Source organism: Argentina anserina, chromosome 6, assembly GCF_933775445.1.
Source record: "Argentina anserina chromosome 6, drPotAnse1.1, whole genome shotgun sequence".
In the NCBI taxonomy this organism is placed as follows: Eukaryota; Viridiplantae; Streptophyta; class Magnoliopsida; order Rosales; family Rosaceae; genus Argentina; species Argentina anserina.
In genome coordinates, this window is record NC_065877.1 from 6,833,764 (window position 1) to 6,851,352 (window position 17,589).

A 17,589-nucleotide genomic window follows, 5' to 3' on the forward strand; every position below is an offset into this window, starting at 1 on the left:
TAAAACCCACCAACATTTTCATTTTTTTAATATTAGAGATCGAATAACCAAAACAAATAAAAACCCTCAGAAACAACTAAATCATCATAAAACGACAACCCCCTAAACTTGTCAGATAATATCTCTGCCCAGTTAGCACAGCGACTAGTGAGTAGTGACTTCAACTATTACAGGATACAGCCGGTCGTCTTCCGGTTCCTCCAAACCCTATTACTCTGTTTCTCTCTCTCTACACCAGAAAGAAAGAAAGAAAAGAAAGAAGGAAAGTGACTGTAACTACATTTTGTTTGCGTCCAAAACCTGTGCGCGAGGGAGAGATTTCCATACATAAAAGAAGAGCTTCAGCTTTTCTCATCTGAGCAAACCCCATACCCACTCCAATTTTACGTATCAGAATTCTCTCTCTCCCATAATTGCCTCTCATTCTTTCACTTCACTGTTCATTATCTCCTTCAATTTCCCAACTGATTAGTGTCTTTCATCCTTCGCTTCTTCTTTTCAACTCATCCATGGCTGAGGGTTTCGAACCCTACCATGGTCCTCAGCAGAGTAGGAGGGATAAGCTCCGGTTCTTGCCCGGTCAACCCCACCCGGTCTGCGAAGAGCCCGGACCTCACCACCTTCACGGTTGTGCCACTGCTGCTTCTTTCTACGATCCGACTTCTATATCACTCCTCTCCTCATCGGATTTGCTCACTTGCGCCGACAGCTCAGTCAAAGAAGAGGGCCACGTGAATCTGATGGGTTACATGAACAACTCTTCTTCAGCTTCATCGTCTTTACACAATTTTCGCAATCCCTACTTGGATCCTCAACCCTCGAACTTGGCGGCGAATACAAACTCTGTTAATGATATTAACGGTCTCAACAACTTGTTTATGTATCCGAGCCAACAGAGTCATCATCATCTGAGAGAGTTCAACAATAATGAACCAGCTGCACTGTTCAGACCGGAACCGTTGTCTTTGTCTCTATCTTCACAACCTGTTGAGGTCCAAAGTCTCCAGAGGTACGGCTATTCGGGCATTGGTGACGGTGGTCAGGGGTCTAGAAGTCCGGGCCCTACTCCTCTGGGGCCGTTTACTGGCTATGCTTCCATATTGAAGGGATCGAGGTTCTTGAAGCCAGCTCAACAGTTGCTAGAGGAGTTCTGCGATGTGGGTAGTTCTAGTCGCGATATTTATGCTGCTGTTAGTAGAATTATGACAGACGAGTCTTCCTCGTTTTTGGACGATCCTCCTATAGAGAGCTTGGACGATCCGGCTAGTGTTGGCGGCGGCGACGGAGGCGAGAGTCGGAGAAAGAAGTCGAGGTTGCTTTCCATGCTAGACGAGGTATGTCCGGTTCTAATTTTATTTGATTTTCTCTTGGTTAAATTAATTCTTTTGGATTTCTTCTAATCTCGTGTTTATGGTGTTAAATCGTGGTGCATTAGATTCTTGCATTAAAGGGTCTGTGTGTTTGAGAAATCAGGTCTTTTTGGAAAAGGTGATAGCAGGGAATATATGCACTGAGATTGTTGCTTAATGGTTATAAAGCATCTGACAATTCCATAGAATGAGTTCCTTAATAGATGACATTTTCAGAATAGTCGAGGGAATCCATGGAAAAGCATGGCAAGTATAATGGTTTCCAAAATCTCGAGGTTCGGATAGATTAGGAATAGTCATGTGCTTATGAAATGTGATCATGGTATGTGCATTGTAGATACAATTAAAATCTTGACTGTGTCTGCCCAAACCAACAGCAGAAGCTGTAGAATCTTAACCTGCTTATTTAGACTGTAAATATTGAGAATAACTTTGTCTTTGAAGGTTTACACGTGCACATGTAACAGGTTCAAAATTTTGCTTGGTCCTTTGATTACTGCAGATGCTTTATATGTTTTGAATGAGAGGAAACTGGATGTTTTCTCTAAACCTAAAGTATAGTATATTTGATCGTGTCAAGCAGTCATTAAATCATATTATCATTTGAGTATTTGGGTCATGACCGTAGAAAGTTCATTATACATTTGAGTTTTGGATCATGACTGTAGAAAAATCATTATACTGATTGCTCACTTAAGTCATATGTACTCGGTTGAAATTATGATTGTTAACTCCCCACTAAACCTTTCCATGTAGGGGGCTGATTTTACTAGCTTTGAAGTACTCTGAAATAGTATATTGAGGTTATTTCTGGAGGCAAATACTCAAGAGGAGAAAATGAAAATTTTCCTTATTTTGCCAATTTAGTCTTTGCATTGGCATATCATCCATGCAATTTTTTTTCAAATGCTTCTATTTATTGATACTATTAATGATTAATTTGCCTTCTTTTCTTTGTCCTAGGTTTACAGGAGGTATAAGCAGTACTATAACCAGATGCAAGCAGTAGTGAATTCTTTTGAGTATGTTGCTGGGCTTGGAAATGCAGCTCCTTATGCCAACTTAGCAATAAAGGCCATGACTAGACACTTCAAGTGTTTGAAGAATGCAATTACCGATCAGCTTCAATATTCAAGATCAGGTAGGGATGCTAGCACATATGTGAGACGTAACAAAGATGAAACCATTCCAATGCTCCGCGATAGTACTCGAGGCATGTATGGCCAGCCCCGATCTTTCCAAAGCACAGACTTTGTTGAGCCTCAGCCGGTTTGGCGACCTCAAAGGGGACTTCCTGAGCGAGCTGTTTCTGTTCTTAGGTCCTGGTTGTTTGAACACTTCTTGCATCCGTGAGTATAAATTGGACAGAAAACATTTATAATATCTTGTTACCTGGTTTCATTTATCTGTTTGTATTGATGTCATTCTTGTCTGTTTTATACTGCAGTTACCCTACCGATACAGATAAAATAACGCTGGCCAAACAAACTGGACTGTCACGGAACCAGGTGTGCCTATATTATATGATGAGTTCATATAATTTGAATTCAATCTTGATTAATCAAGAATTTAAGTTGATAAATCTGATTGTAAATTAGGTTTCAAATTGGTTCATTAATGCAAGAGTAAGGCTCTGGAAACCAATGGTGGAAGAGATACACATGCTAGAAACCCGGCAAGCTCATATTGCTTCACAGAAGGTGGGGGATAGAAATGCTGATAAGTCAGATGATCATGATCACTTACCATCGACAAAGTCAGTGGCATCTGATAATCCTTCAACATCCACTTATAGGGCTCAAGACACAGCATCTAAGCGCCCAAGAAATGAATTTCCAGATGTCACAGTCGCTAGTACTACTCATCAACAATTAAACATGTCTTACAATAACTTGTCAAGCCATCTGCATCATGTTGGTCATGTTGGTGGGAGTATGGCTGGAGGGACTACTAGTGGTGTGTCACTAACGCTTGGACTTCATCACCAAAATAATGGTATCGTTATGTCGGAGCCCCCCTATGCTATCATTAATACTGCTCAACGCTTCGGCCTTGGCCTTGAGGGAAATAGCGATGGTTACCCAATGGGCGGCTTTGATGCACAAAGTGGGCATTTTGGAAGAGACGTCATGGGTAGGCAACTTTTGCGTGATTTCGTTGGATGAACATTTAAGGAATATGAGACTATCTGGGCATCAAGAAATTGAACATTGTAATATTACTAACAAAATTACAATCAGATGTCATTCAGGAAAATCAGGATCCAAATGGTGCGACAAGAGTCATTTTGCCTATTGATTTTAGTGTTTTGGAGGTAGGATTCACCAACCACACTCCATTGTGTAATTCTGGATAAATATTCCGAGAACGTAATTGTTTGGTGTTAAAATTCTATGTACAGAGGCCTGTATTCAAACCAGGGATCAGACTTTGCCTTTGATCCTGATTGTGCTTGCATCCGACATGAATTATTTGCCCTAATTTTGTAGGCTTTGCCTTCATCTCATGACTAAACTTGAAAGGTGGTCTGTCCGTCTTTAACTAGTCCCAAAGTCCAGATACAGAATCAACGTTTTGTTACTTTGTACTTTGTTGACTGTTCCAGAAAAGAGAGACTAGCTAGCAAAAGCTAGTATGTAAAGATTTTGGCCAATCTGGTAAGGATAAAACTGTTCCTTTCGTCCTGTTTGGCTAAGTTTGGTAACTAGGTGTTCAAATGATTACTGGAAAGTGAAAACCCGAGTGGGTAGTAGTCCTTGTTCTTAAACTTCCGATCAAGTTAAATTCTACGTACTCGGTAATTGCGGGCCATGCAAGTATGCAACTATTCCAGTCTATCGAGCTGAGGATGCTATATTGCTATTATAAGTATCTAAGTACAATATATATGATAATTTTCATGATTACTTGACAGAAATTCCAGGCCACTAAAGGAGGAACTGTACTGGCCTAGGGTGGCACTTTCGAACCGAAAAACTACAAACGAGTCAAATTCAAAAAAATATTGAATTGAAAAAAAAACCGAAAAAACCGAAAGAGATCCGGTTCAATTTTAGTTTGAGGTCTGAACCGAATAAATTGAACTGAATCGAACATATCAAAAAGAAGTAAATGACGTGGTTTTGCGTACAGTATATATGGATGTGTGAAAAAACTCTATCAGTCGCAGCCTCTCTCTCTCTCTCATAGGCGCGGCGCCTCAAAGTCTAAACCGAAGTCTTTCGCTCAGCCTCACTCTCTGCTCTCCCGAGTCCCGACGGTCGATGACTCGATGCCACGTCGCCCGACCGCGGTTCTCTCTCGGTGTGCCCTCGTAGTGTCCTCTCTTTCTCAGATCCAAATCTAATTTGGTGATCTTGGAAAGAGAATCGTAGATGTATATGGCATAAAGTGGCAGTGGGCAAGTACATGAGGGATGCCCATTCACTTTTGACGGTTGGTTTGTGTCTGGTGTCTACTGTCTTCGATTGGTTTGTGTCAAGTGTCTACGGTGTCTTTGATTTTTATGACTATCTTGTCTTTGGTTTCCTTCGCAGACGTCTTGTTTCAGGTCCAGTTTTTTTTAGAAGAAGATTTAATTAGGAGGGAAGCAGCTTTTGTTTCTCTTCTTCTCACTGAGGAAGTCAATTTCGAGTTAACCACATCACACTCTAAGTTTTCCTTTCAATTTTATGATCGTAATAATGTCTCTTCCACTAAATTATTCATAGTTTATGTTGGGATCACTCCGTATTCAACTTCTTCATTGAAAATCTTTTTGGGTTTTGTTGTTGTGCATCAACCTATTTAGTTCTCATCTACTCAACATTGATACAAATCATATTTTTTTTTATATAATTTCAAATGTAGGCCAGAGTAAAAGCAATTGATTTAGAATTGGAATTGCTAATTTCCTTGTGTCATAACCTAGGTAAGGCCTCGGTTTTGTGAATTAAGGTTATAAATCCATGTTTCAGTGGATTTATTTTTTCTTTGTTTGGTGAGAAATAGATATCTGAATGGATCATATATGTTTATGCTTATTTGAATGATTCGTGCATGGCCTTGAATGCAAACCATTTGTAAGTGTGAGAAATCTAAATGGATTTCATGAGTTTATTGATTTCACGAGTCTATGGATTTCATGAGTGCAAACAATTGATTACTTCTTTTTTCTCATGAGCAATATTGTAAGCAATAATAAACATATTCTACTTGTTCTGATAGATCACTTTACAACATCTTATTGAAAAGTGGAGGTATGATTTTTCTAATGTATTATGGTCTATTCCTCTTTGTTCAGTGACTGAAATTGCTTCATAACCAAAGGTATTTAGTAATTTTTTATTCTCTTCTTGTACAGTTCAATAGAACTTATGAACTTGATCCAATTCCACATGATGGTTGTCAAGTTATCCTATCCACCACACTCCTTATATAACAGTCTTGCTTCTAAAGGGGTTCCAAGAACTAGTCAGGCCACCAAATATGCTATTATATATCCAACTAGAGCTTAATTTGTTTCTCACTTAGGTTACTATTTGTTTTATATAGTGTCATGGTCTAAGTAACAAAGGCTTAAAGCATCATGTTATGAGAAGAGGTTGGGGGTTGGTGATGTTGTATGTACTTCAGTAGCTTTGGAGCAACATATTCTAGCTATTTTGTATTATTAGAACATAGAAACTTATAATTCTTGTTTGTAATAGTTATGTATACTATTTTTTTTTTCATTTTAACCGAAAAAAAAAACTGAAAAAAATTGAAAAAAAAAAACCGAATTGAAATTTTCAGTTCTAACAGTTGGAAAACTACAAACTAAACTGAACCGGACTGAAATTTAAGTTTAGTTCAGTTTTCAGTTTTAGTCCAAACCGAACCGAACTCCACCCGTGCTGGCCTCTAATACAAATTTGTGGGATAGTAGGCCAGTTTCAATTCTAAGGTTTTCACCATATTTACTGCACGAACGTAAAAATGGCAAATAGGGTCCGCTTCTAGCTACTCGATTTGAGTTTAATTATTTGCAACGTTGTCACATTGAGCATGTAACTGTATAATCCATTTATTTTTCATTTTTTCTATCTCATATTATAGTTCCGTATTGCCGAATTTGAGATTAAGATATGAATTGATGGAGCAAATCATGATGCCTCCATAAACAAAATTTGATTCACGAGCTTGAGCATGCATCTCAAGGTTGGATTGGCTAGGTACATGTACATACTATAACGTTGCATATAAAGAAGACCCTATATGCATTTGTGATCTAATGAATTCATACCGGATAAGCAACACTAACTAGTAGCATCACTAATTAGCATGCATGACAAGATAATCCACCAACTAGCTAGTACCATGACACCAACCAGTGACGGATCCTAAGACCTGCACTGTCTCCAGAATGACAAACCCAAAACAGCAAAGGACTGACCTTCTTATTTGTCCTTACCACCATCTGGTCCGGCACTCCGGCCAACCATCAAAGCATACAACAGTTAAGAGCATCGATCGTTCAACCGCTGTGACACCATCTAGGGTCAGGGAGTGCTTTTCATTTTTTTCTTGGATTACTTAGAGGCTGACGGTAAAAACTGGTTTTGAGGCATCTTCCCCAACCCGCCCTACCCAATCAAGAGGTCCTTTAGTTACCATCATTGCGCAACAAACGTTAATACTTTTCGTTTGCAACTAGAAGAAACAAATATCTAGTGGTGGTCAGGAAAAAATTAGATTGTGACTTGATATATACACGTTTTATACGAGTGTTCCACGAGGACCGGAAAACATTTACAGGTATTTACAACGTGTTTGAAGGAAAATGACTTTTTCAGGGAAGAAAAAGACGTCAAAGATTCAATACTGGGTCCGAGCAATTTACACACTTGCACCTTGATCACCTAATCACTTCCATAAGTTCCATTTCAATTGCAACAGGAATACGAATGTTATTACCATATTCTAAAACTCATTGTAATTTATGCGATATTCAATGTAATTAAATGTTAGAACTTTCTTGAATTAGTTAGAGTTATGCGATATTCACATGTAATTGTTACTATGTTTACGAGTAGCCTAGTTACGTACTATTGTTACCTAGGAATTTTTTTGGATGTCCCTGATGGTGGAAGCTAGAATTAGTCACCTACAAAGGCTACATGCCTCTGCGCAAACAAGTACACCTAGGGTTTCTAAGCTTATGTTGGTTTTTTCGCTTGTCCGGCGATGCCTTCACACCGGTGTTGGCTTCTAGCCTATATGGTGCAACTAGACCCAGGGCCGGCCCTGAGAAATTTGAGACCCAGTGTAAAGAAAAAAAGAGAGCCCTTACACACACAAAAAAAACAAATTGGAAAAAAATAATTGGCCCTTACATTGAAAAAAAAAACAAAAAAACAAAAAAAAATTAAAATTTTGGGCCCTAGCCCAGTGCGGTAGCATTGGCTGCCCTCCCTCGGGGCCAGCCCTGGCCAAACCGGGTGTAACACTTATGCTGTGGTGGTGGCATTGGGGGGTGGTTTGAAGGAGAGAGGCATGCAGACACTAGGTGGGCTGAACGACTGGTGTTGATGGGTTTGAATATTGCATTGGGTGGCGTAGACATCGACTGTGTCATCAACGATTGAGAAGGCGGAGGTTCTTGGATTTAAAGCTACTTGGAGCTTCGTATGGAGTGGCAGTGCGTAGGTGACGAGGTTGACCTACTCGGTCTGAATTTCCGAGTGGAAAAATTCTTAAGTGCGACAAACGCACCACGTGTCTTATGCGACCACCCATTCATAGAGTAACGCATGACACTATTTTCCCAAATTAGCATCTCCGTCTTCTTCTTCTTTCTTTTGGTGTATTTGGTTTTTCCCCTTTTTGGGTTTTCATGAAGTGTTTCATTATGACAAACAAAAACATCATCCCGATCCCAAGAAAGATGATTTAAGTGAATTATAACAGGTGTAGGCGGGAACATCATTGTAGATAACCCTGTCGGCATGAGTCGATTAGAGAGAGAAATTATTGCTGACGAGGGTGGCGGTCTGCTCGCTGCGGCTGGAGGGCGAGCCCATATTGCCGGTTATGTAGGTGGATTAATTAACTGAATGTCATGTGAGCCCCTGCAAATTTTCTTTATTTCTTTAAGCATAACTGACACGCTTACCGATAATTTTTCGAGATGTCAAATTTTTTGTTTATTTTTTTATGACAAGCTAAGCGTCGTCACGAGCGCGAAGATTTTCAGATAATATTTTTCCGACGCTTGGTTAATTTCCTACGCGTTTACGAAGTTAACGACTTTTAAATCATACTTTCAGATTTCCCTTTATTTCCATTTTTTTAAATCTAGACCGTTGGTTTTTAGGTGGATTAAACTGGGCCGTGCATTTTCATATCAAGGCCCTAAGCCCATTTTCTTTTTGTATGCCCTTCTTCTTCTTCTTCCTCTCTTTTACTCGGTCTCCCTCTCCCTCTGACGCAACGACACAGCCGGCGCCTTTGACCTGCCGCGCCACCGCTGTCCGACTATGGCAGAGCATACCACCACCACCATTTTCTTCCTCACCTCGAGACCTTCAAGACCCATTCCGTGTATGTGAGATTCAAGCATCTCCCTGACGAGATCGAAATCGAGGCAGTGACGCCGACGAGCATCCGGCGAGGTTCTGAGCTTTGACCCTATCCCTTTGTCCATTTTTGGTAATCTTTCGATCTCCATTTCATTTCTTGACTCATCTCTCCTTCGATTTGCCGAATCGGAGCTCTAACCTCAATTCTCCGTCCTCTGTTTTGCTCCGCTGTGAGTCCCGTCTCTGGCAAGCTTGAGTCTCGTTCCAGACGCCCTAGTCGAGTTCGGATTGGACTTAGAAACATCAGAGCTGTCTCAGGAACTAGGAGGAGACCTCGGTTGAGCAGCTGCACCTCGGAATAGGAGCGGAGGAGCACCACGGCGATCGGTTGTACTTCCGTTCTCCGTTGAGGTATTAAACCTCAATTCCCACTGATTTTGGTATGGTTGTGTTTGAATTGTTGTTTCGATGCTTTCTATGTAATCCCTGGTTTTTACCGAGCCAAACTTACCCTTTTATTGTTTTACGACCATGTGAAAATACCATTCGGCCCCTAGCAGATTTTATGTTTGAAAAGTTATGGTTTCACTTTTAATAGTTTACTATTTAACCTTTACAGTTTTACTTTTCACTGATTTACAATTCTACTATTTACTCATGTGGTTTACAAGTCTTACTTTTAAACCTAAGACTTTTTTACGGATATTAACCAAAATAAATTTGTGGTGACGTAAACAGTGATGTTTATTTATAATTATTCACTATTCTCGGTTCTCATCCGGATCGAGGATCGAGAAAAGGAACGCTCTTAACTTAAAATTGTTGGAAATAATTAAATAAATTATTATTACGTTATTAAGTGTCTTAAACTCCTAAAGTGTAGTTAATAATATTCGGTAACCTAAATCGACAGTTATCGAGTATACTGAGGTTTGGTCAATTTGCTGGACTTAATCAACGCCAAGGTGAACCTTTGACCTTTTCTAGTCAAGCTAGGAAACTGATATTTGACCATGACATTTATCACAATATGTCTTTGACTTTTGTATCGTTTGGTTGTTGGCGTCTTTTCGTGATGGGATTTCAGAGTTTACACCTACGCTTATAGCACGAGGATCGAGGCTAGACCACGTGGACTACGACTTCGATATACCAGGTAAGGGGTGAGCCTGCTAGGGTGAGCCGTTACATTTTTCGGGTTAGTGATATTTTTAATTGTGTAATGCTCAACTTTATTTAATTTATTTTCTCGTTATCGTATTTATTGTTATTCGTACGTTTCTTTAGTCGACGTCTTGAGCACTTCACTCGAGTTAGATAGTAAATTTATCGAGATACATTATAAACGGTGAATCCAGTCTTCTTCTCGAGCCCCCACTCGAGACTAGATAATATAGTGATTAATTTAATATCTATTTTTGAGTGATTCACATTGTCTTGATTTTCGGTAACGTTACTCATAATTAATTAGTAGTTAGTACCCGGTTCATCCGTTCGGGTGAACCGTGGCCCCTGTCAGTAAGGATTAGAAACTACATTTATCCACATACGATACTTATCCATATAATATATCGGTGATTCCGTTGTCCTGATGTTCGGCACCAATTATACTTTATCTATGGTGATTCCGTTGTTCTGATATCCGGCATCATGCTTTGTTATCGGTGATTATGTCGTCCTGATATTCGACACTGTGTCTTGTTTAGTATTGGTGATCCCGTTGTCCTAATGTCCGTCGACATACTGTATTATCAGTGATACCATCATCCTGATATATGGTACCGTCTATGTGTTTTTACGGTGATTTCGTTGTTCTAATATCCAACACTGTATACTTTATCGTGAATGATACCGTTTTCCTGATTTCCGGTACCGTGATTTATGAATATGTAGTACTAGATGCTTAGTTCACTCGAAGGTGAGCCGAGGCCCCAATTACCAGGGATGTAGATATTCCTGTGATTTCTTTTATTATATCATCCGACCGTCGTGCTAGCTCCATTTTGCGCATATAGATATCTTCCTGCCTAACAATAACTAAATGTCGTTTGGTTATTCCTTCATTCCACTTTCTCACTTCCTACTTGAGCGTTCATTTATATGTTCTTACATTTGAGCATTGCATCCTTATCTTATTTTCTTTCGTTTTCAAACCCTACCTCGGGAGGCTAGTATCTAGTGTCGTTGGTCTGGAGGCTAGTAGTTTGATAGTGTTCGAGGCTCTTGGGTACTGTCCAGTCCCGAGGATCTTACTTCACAGTGTTCAGCTTTCCGATCTCCGAGTGAGATCCAGTTGACGCAATTGGTGTACTTTGGTATTCCTCGTCTTCCGACCTAGTCATTTACCTTCTTGTTAGACCAAATTGGCCATTGAGACTTAGACATGTTCTTTGTTTGATGTTTGAGTCTTCCATTGCTACTTTATATATCTGTTTATTTGCGTTTATATTTCATTTGCTACTCATGTATTGTCGTTAGTTTATTTTTATTTCTATTCATAGCCTTGTAGTTTCGGGTTGATGGGTAGTCGACACGTCATGTTTAACGTGTCGGTTGCTTATTAATTCGGGGCTATGGTGAATATTGTTGCATTCTGATCCCGGAAATTGTCCTGGGGTGTGACATGTCCTCATTGTCGTTAGCTGAGTTTGGTTGTTGTCTTGCTGAGACGTAGTCCCCCCCCCATCAAATCAAACAGATTAAAATGAATTAAGCTCTTCTGCTTCAATTAGGGCATGAAACAGAAGCCAAATGGAGAAGGTGGTGGTGAAAGCCATTATTGGAATCGGGCTAGATAGAGTATGAGAAGCAATGAAGACGAAGGAGTTGCTGATTTGGGGGAAATAATGCCTCGTGATACTCATATGAATGGGTGGTCACATATGACACGTGGTGCATTTGTCGTATTTAAGAATTTCTCGTAACGGTATGATCGTGAAGAGGTATCATAATTTTTGGAACGCACAATTACAATTGGATCCTTTTATGTTTCTTTTGTATACTGTAATCGTGAATTCTTTAAGTAAAGATGTTCATCACCAATTTTTTTTGGTTTGTAATCTTGAATTTTATTTTTCTTAAAAGAAAAAAAAATGGGGAAGCTAGATTTAGAAAGGATGCTACATTCACTCGGCTCACCCATAACCCATTCTTATAATGAAATTATGAATATGAACGTAATATAACATCCTTCAATTTTATGCTACATGATTATCTCAAGCTCAAGGGTAACATGTGATAGAACTCCAAAGTCCGAACCATTCGATCTTCTGCCTGCTTGTTCCACATGTGAAGCGTGTCCACACAACCAAGTCTAACCCACAAAATAAACAACACCACTTTGATTCATTCGTGCGTAGTCCACACTTCTGTTTAGGGTTTTCACCGTTTTTCCCAAACCTTTCCCTACTCCTTGTTTGTCCTCCCCCGAATTTTCCCAAATTCAATCTCCCATAAGAATTTCCCCATGCCTTCCAAACCCATATGAGATCATCAACACCCAATACTCTGAAGATTGAAACTTTCATACAGGAGGGTCATGAGTATGGAAGCTCGTGTTGGGGTTGTAGAAGGAGGACAGAGAGCTCTGAACTCAGCTCTCAATCAGCAAACCAAGCAGTCCCTAAATCCCCAGTCTCAGATTGGCACCGTCAACCAGCTCTTGGCTGGTGGTATTGCTGGTGCCTTTAGTAAAACCTGTACTGCTCCTCTTGCTCGCCTCACCATCCTTTTTCAGGTTCAATATTTCTCTTTTTTCGATATAGGAATAGTATCATGTTATTGGCGTTGTTTTTTGAGTTGGGTTTTTGTGGTTTTAAGCGTTTTTGAAGTTTCTGCCCTGCTTCATTTGGGGTGTGAGGCATAAAGGTTTGATTTTTATGTTAGTTTCTTGTACAAAAGAGATTGGGTTCGTTCATGAATTGTTCCTTTACAGTTGAACACTGAAAGAAAGGTTTTCACTTTTCTGAGTATCTCTCTATGTGGAGATGATCTGATTAGGACAGAGATTGGAACGAAGAGGTTAGTTTAGGTGGATGATGAATATGAATGAGTTTTGTGTTAAGGTGACTGCTGTTGGAGTATGCAGTTCATGCTGTCTTTGTAAGACAATGATCAAGTGGAGAATGATTGCCATATAGTTTGCACAATCGCTTTGTGTTTGGCAATGATATTCGTGGATACTGTGGATTGTCAGAGGCAAAGAAAGAAAGTTGGATAAGAAAGGCGAAGCGGATTAGAGATTTTGAATGAGACATAGGTTATCTTTGATTGGAAATAATCTTTCATTGGTATAGAGATAAAAAGAATTTCCAATAACAGCTTTCGTAAACTGAAAAAATTGGTTCAAAGAAGTGAAAGGACCATAAACCACTATAAACTAACAGCTTTCTAGTCCTAAATTATAGCATGCCATAAACTCTCTGTCAGGGCAATGCGTGTAAAGCTATCCAGGCATTGATGAACTAAACTTAATACTGGCTGTCATCCTGAGGTTGGAATATGACCCAAATGGGAATCATATCATATAGTTCCTGTATAAAATTTCAATGCCGTTCCCATACTGTTTCTTCTAATTGATCCGAAAATCATGTACTTCTATTAGGTGCAAGGAATGCATTCTGATGTTTCAACAATGAGTAAAGCGAGCATATGGCGTGAGGCTTCACGCATTGTAAATGAGGAAGGTTTTAGAGCATTTTGGAGAGGCAATCTTGTGACTATTGCACATCGTCTCCCATATTCTTCAGTCAGCTTCTATGCTTATGAACGCTACAAGAAAGTAAGTAAACAAATGTTTTGCAATCGTAAGCTTTTTAATTATACTGTTATCTTGTCTTTGCAGCTTGCTTTGATTTCATCTGATCCAATTTCATGTTGCAGATGTTGCTTTCAGTTATTAGTAAAGATTTTAGGGGTAATGCAACTACCAATATGTGTGTCCACTTTCTCGGTGGAGGGATGGCGGGTATAACAGCTGCCTCAGCTACATACCCACTGGATCTTGTGAGGACACGTCTAGCTGCTCAGGTAACATGGCATAATTGTCTGAGTTATAAATAGCGATGACATCTCTCTATTCACAATTTTATGTGGTTGCCGATTACTTTAGGTTGAGAATTTGATATTTGACCGTCCACCCCTTATAACTTTTTAGTTTGATTATTATCAGTATTCAAATTTTGTAGAGAAATGCACTATACTACAGAGGCATTGGACATGCATTTCATACAATTTGCCGAGAAGAAGGATTTTTGGGATTGTATAAAGGACTTGGAGCAACTCTATTGGTATGCTTAATCTGTTATTGAACATTCGTTACTAATTTTTTCTGTCTTAATAGTAAATGTCAATTTTTACTTGTGACACAGGGTGTTGGACCCAGCATAGCAATCAGTTTCTCTGTTTATGAAGCTTTGAGGTCTTTTTGGCAGTCTGAAAGGTGAAGATTTATGATTGGACAATGCCTTAGATTAATGCAATTTGAGTTGTAATTTTAGTTTCCTTTGCTTCCATATGAGTTGTAAGTTGTAGCTTTAGTTTCAATTCCTTTGATTTCAGGCCCAATGATTCTACTGTCATGGTGAGTCTTGCTTGTGGCAGTTTTTCAGGCATTGCTTCATCAACAGGTATTTGTGACTACATGATGCTAGTTTACACTTCTACAAATAAATTTCACGAGGATTTAACACTTCCTTGCAATTCTTTTTCCTATTATAATATTCCGTTTATCTGTCGTCTACTTTAAAGCAGTAAGCAGTTGCGTTAATCTAACTTGGGTTTAAATGCTCCTAATATTAGTACATCCTTACAAAAAGAGGATAGAAAAAGCTCCCATGTATACACATGATGTGCAGTAGACAATCTGATTATACTGTGCAAGGTTTTTGGTCTTTAAAGGATGTTCATAGGGTATGGTGGAAAAGAATTCAGACTTATTCTTCTTCTGCTTGATTATCAATTGCTTTTTGCTATTGCAGCAACATTCCCTCTAGATCTGGTGAGGCGAAGGATGCAATTGGAAGGGGCTGGCGGTCGTGCTCGTGTCTATAACGCTGGCATATTAGGAACTTTTAGGCACATAATCCATAATGAAGGTCTGTGGGGCTTGTATAGAGGAATTCTGCCAGAATATTACAAGGTTGTTCCCAGCGTAGGCATTGTCTTCATGACTTATGAGACATTGAAAATACTTCTGTCACGCATCCACACGAGTGACTAGTTGCATGTACACTTCTTTGGTTATCCACCATCTGTTGTGCCATGGAATCTCGTTGATTTAAGTTTTCTCACTTTCTGGTAGTTGGTTGAAGACAGAAGATAGATAGAAGACCAAGTCTTTTGGTAGTTGAGATATACGATGGTGGTAAATTTTGCTGTTGCTGCCATAAAACAATATGTGCCCTTGTATAGGTAGTTAGCTGCTTAGGTGGTTTCCTGTTTTCCCTTTTTAAAAAACTAGTTAGCAGCCTTTATAAGTATTCATAGGTGAGAGCACTCATAACAGTTTTGTTGTTGCAGGTTCTTAATCTTCTAGTTATTACCTCTAATTTATATCGTTGTGTAGACAGCTAGACATCAACATATTGTTTGAGGAATGTCATTTTATAGTTATGGAATTTGATTAGTATCACATTGATGCTATATTGGAAGAGCTATGTTGAAAAACAGAGGTTTATATATTTATACCTGGAATTTCAAGGGTTTACCTCTTCTCATCTATTGTTATTACTACATATTCCCAAGGTTTATATATTTATAGGTTGCATCAGTTGTGGCATCTCTCCTTTTGTGCTTGGATCTGCCTGTCATCTAAACAGTTTTTTTGGTTACATTTGGATCCTGGTTGAGATAGTACAAGAAAGAACTTGCAGAATCATGAAGGTTGAACAGTTTTTCAATTATAGATTCTGGTTGTATTCAACTATTTGACATATGATCATATTGAAGTTCATGTTTGTTGTCCATCCGTGTAAGAGATGATAATACTGTTGGAGTCTAATAACTTATGCTAAGAATCAGCATTTAGATTAAACTATAAGTTCACTATACTCGGGTATTAATTGCAGGTTGAGATTCTACTTTTTATTGATGGAATGCATATTGACGATATGCCATTACAATCTACAGAAACTAAATTATGAACCAAGAGCTGAGAGAGAAGCATTGGAACATAGATAGATGCTATTAGCAAAAAGAGCTTTAAGCTGGATTCCGTTTCCTTTGCATTGCTCATCATGCTTATGTATTACAACAGTTACTCGCAAGAGTTCTCAGTTCTCACCATTTTCATTTACTGTTCTGTTGTGTGGGTCTGCACTTAAATATGGAATGTGAACACTTCAGTGTTTAGTGTTCTCAGTATCATTTTCATGGTCCTAGAGTACTGGAGTAGACGGTGATGCTTTATGAATACCATGCTTTGTGTATATGTTGGTACTTGGTAATTTAGTATGGCCTATAAAGTCGCATCAACAGCAATATTGCATATATGCAATTTCATATATCATATATAATACTAGTTCATACTGCCATACATCTCAGCAAGAGTTCCAGAGAAGCTCCTACTACAAGTTATTTGTGAAAAAGTAACCAAATAAGGCATCTATCCCCAATGTAGGAATAGACTCGATAGAGTTGCAGATTTAGGCAATCAAAATCTCGAGGGTATGATAATGACATATTCTCGTTTTGGCCATACAAATCCAAGAAAAAAGAAAAAAAACAATCCTTGCAATTCGTTTCGAGCAATTTGAGCCGGAACACCATCCCCTCCCAGCCAATGATTGCAATGACAATACCAACATAGCCACTCCTGATATTGTAAAATCTTACTGATACAACGTACCCTTAATCGTATATCAGTCACCTTAGCTTGATTTTGAATTCTCCGAAATGATAAGGGAGCTACGATCTTGATAGCTGAAGATTCTTAATTTGATATCTCCAATCTCCACGCTGCATGTCTTAATTGGTTAGTCTGTAACACGCTAGAGGGATGGCGTCTCTATGTTTCTGCTTCTGTCACAGATATTCTTCTCCAATGCAATGCAAGATGTGGTTATGCGCAAAACATCTTGTTTATGGAACAAGCAGCATAAACATCTTGTTTAAGAAGTTCACCAACCCAACATCAAACATCAGATTTCACTAAACACTCTAAAATTACGTTGTTCACCGATCCAAACGCGACTGAAGTATTATGCATGCCTACAGAAACGAAACTCACTGCAATCGCAATCTGATCCATGCTTGTTTTGCATACTGAGGCTACAATAATAATGAAGATCATATTATTATGTCTTCTACATAGTTCATTATAAATATGGGGATTTAGGTTAATAAAATGCATAGTAAAGCTTAGTAATCAACCCCTCTACATGTAGAAGATAAGACGATGAGTCCCTCTAGATGTCATTGTTAGAAGTCACTGCATATTAACACGCTGATTCACTGAACTGGGGGATAATAAAGCACTTTTCTAAATGGCCAAGGGAATAATATGCTGTTTAAAAGCTGACTGAGATCAGGAATCTTCTTAGGTACCCACATTTACAATTATGACTACAAATTTGTCATCAGTAGAGTAAAATAAATAATTATTTGAGTAATTATAGTTTTACTATTAAAGTAGTTCCTCCACTTACAACATTTTACAAGTTTTTAAACAAAATGTTATAATG

At 38.8% G+C, this 17,589-nt stretch overlaps 2 protein-coding genes and 1 long non-coding RNA gene across 5 annotated transcripts; all 3 read left to right on the forward strand.

Moving 5' to 3' along the window:
- The first annotated feature begins 259 nt into the window (after positions 1–259).
- Positions 260–3,829, forward strand: LOC126798084 (BEL1-like homeodomain protein 9). Its single transcript, XM_050524916.1, has 4 exons — positions 260–1,334; positions 2,334–2,719; positions 2,818–2,878; positions 2,969–3,829. The coding sequence occupies exons 1-4, from the start codon at positions 510–512 to the stop codon at positions 3,533–3,535; spliced, it is 1,839 nt and encodes a 612-aa protein (XP_050380873.1). The 5' UTR covers positions 260–509; the 3' UTR covers positions 3,536–3,829.
- A 4,994-nt stretch (positions 3,830–8,823) lies between these two features.
- On the forward strand, positions 8,824–11,874 carry LOC126797567 (uncharacterized). Its single transcript, XR_007672442.1, has 3 exons — positions 8,824–9,319; positions 9,996–10,064; positions 11,641–11,874. It is a non-coding gene; the product is annotated as an uncharacterized LOC126797567 (long non-coding RNA).
- Positions 11,875–12,189: 315 nt separating this feature from the next.
- Positions 12,190–16,334, forward strand: LOC126797566 (uncharacterized). 3 transcript variants are annotated; one of them, XM_050524215.1, is made up of 8 exons: positions 12,190–12,644; positions 13,512–13,688; positions 13,790–13,936; positions 14,095–14,196; positions 14,278–14,348; positions 14,468–14,535; positions 14,887–15,047; positions 15,976–16,101. In XM_050524215.1, exons 1-8 carry the CDS (start codon positions 12,447–12,449, stop codon positions 16,048–16,050), a joined length of 999 nt encoding a protein of 332 aa, XP_050380172.1. In that variant the 5' UTR covers positions 12,190–12,446; the 3' UTR covers positions 16,051–16,101. The 3 variants fall into 3 exon arrangements, with proteins under 3 accessions (XP_050380172.1, XP_050380174.1, XP_050380171.1); XM_050524217.1 differs by having other exon boundaries at positions 12,191–12,644; positions 16,037–16,334; XM_050524214.1 differs by lacking the exon at positions 15,976–16,101 and having other exon boundaries at positions 12,194–12,644; positions 14,887–15,626.
- Positions 16,335–17,589: the final 1,255 nt, after the last annotated feature.

Excerpts from the sequence above, each read along its gene's own strand:
- LOC126798084 (XM_050524916.1), top strand. The coding sequence starts at position 510 with ATGGCTGAGGGTTTCGAACCCTACCATGGTCCTCAGCAGAGTAGGAGG. Across the intron at positions 2,720-2,817 it reads TTTGAACACTTCTTGCATCC|TTACCCTACCGATACAGATA; the intron begins GTGAGTATAAAT and ends TTTATACTGCAG. Across the intron at positions 2,879-2,968 it reads CTGGACTGTCACGGAACCAG|GTTTCAAATTGGTTCATTAA; the intron begins GTGTGCCTATAT and ends ATTGTAAATTAG.
- LOC126797566 (XM_050524214.1), top strand. The coding sequence starts at position 12,447 with ATGAGTATGGAAGCTCGTGTTGGGGTTGTAGAAGGAGGACAGAGAGCT. Across the intron at positions 13,689-13,789 it reads CTTATGAACGCTACAAGAAA|ATGTTGCTTTCAGTTATTAG; the intron begins GTAAGTAAACAA and ends TTCATGTTGCAG. Across the intron at positions 14,536-14,886 it reads AGGCATTGCTTCATCAACAG|CAACATTCCCTCTAGATCTG; the intron begins GTATTTGTGACT and ends TTGCTATTGCAG.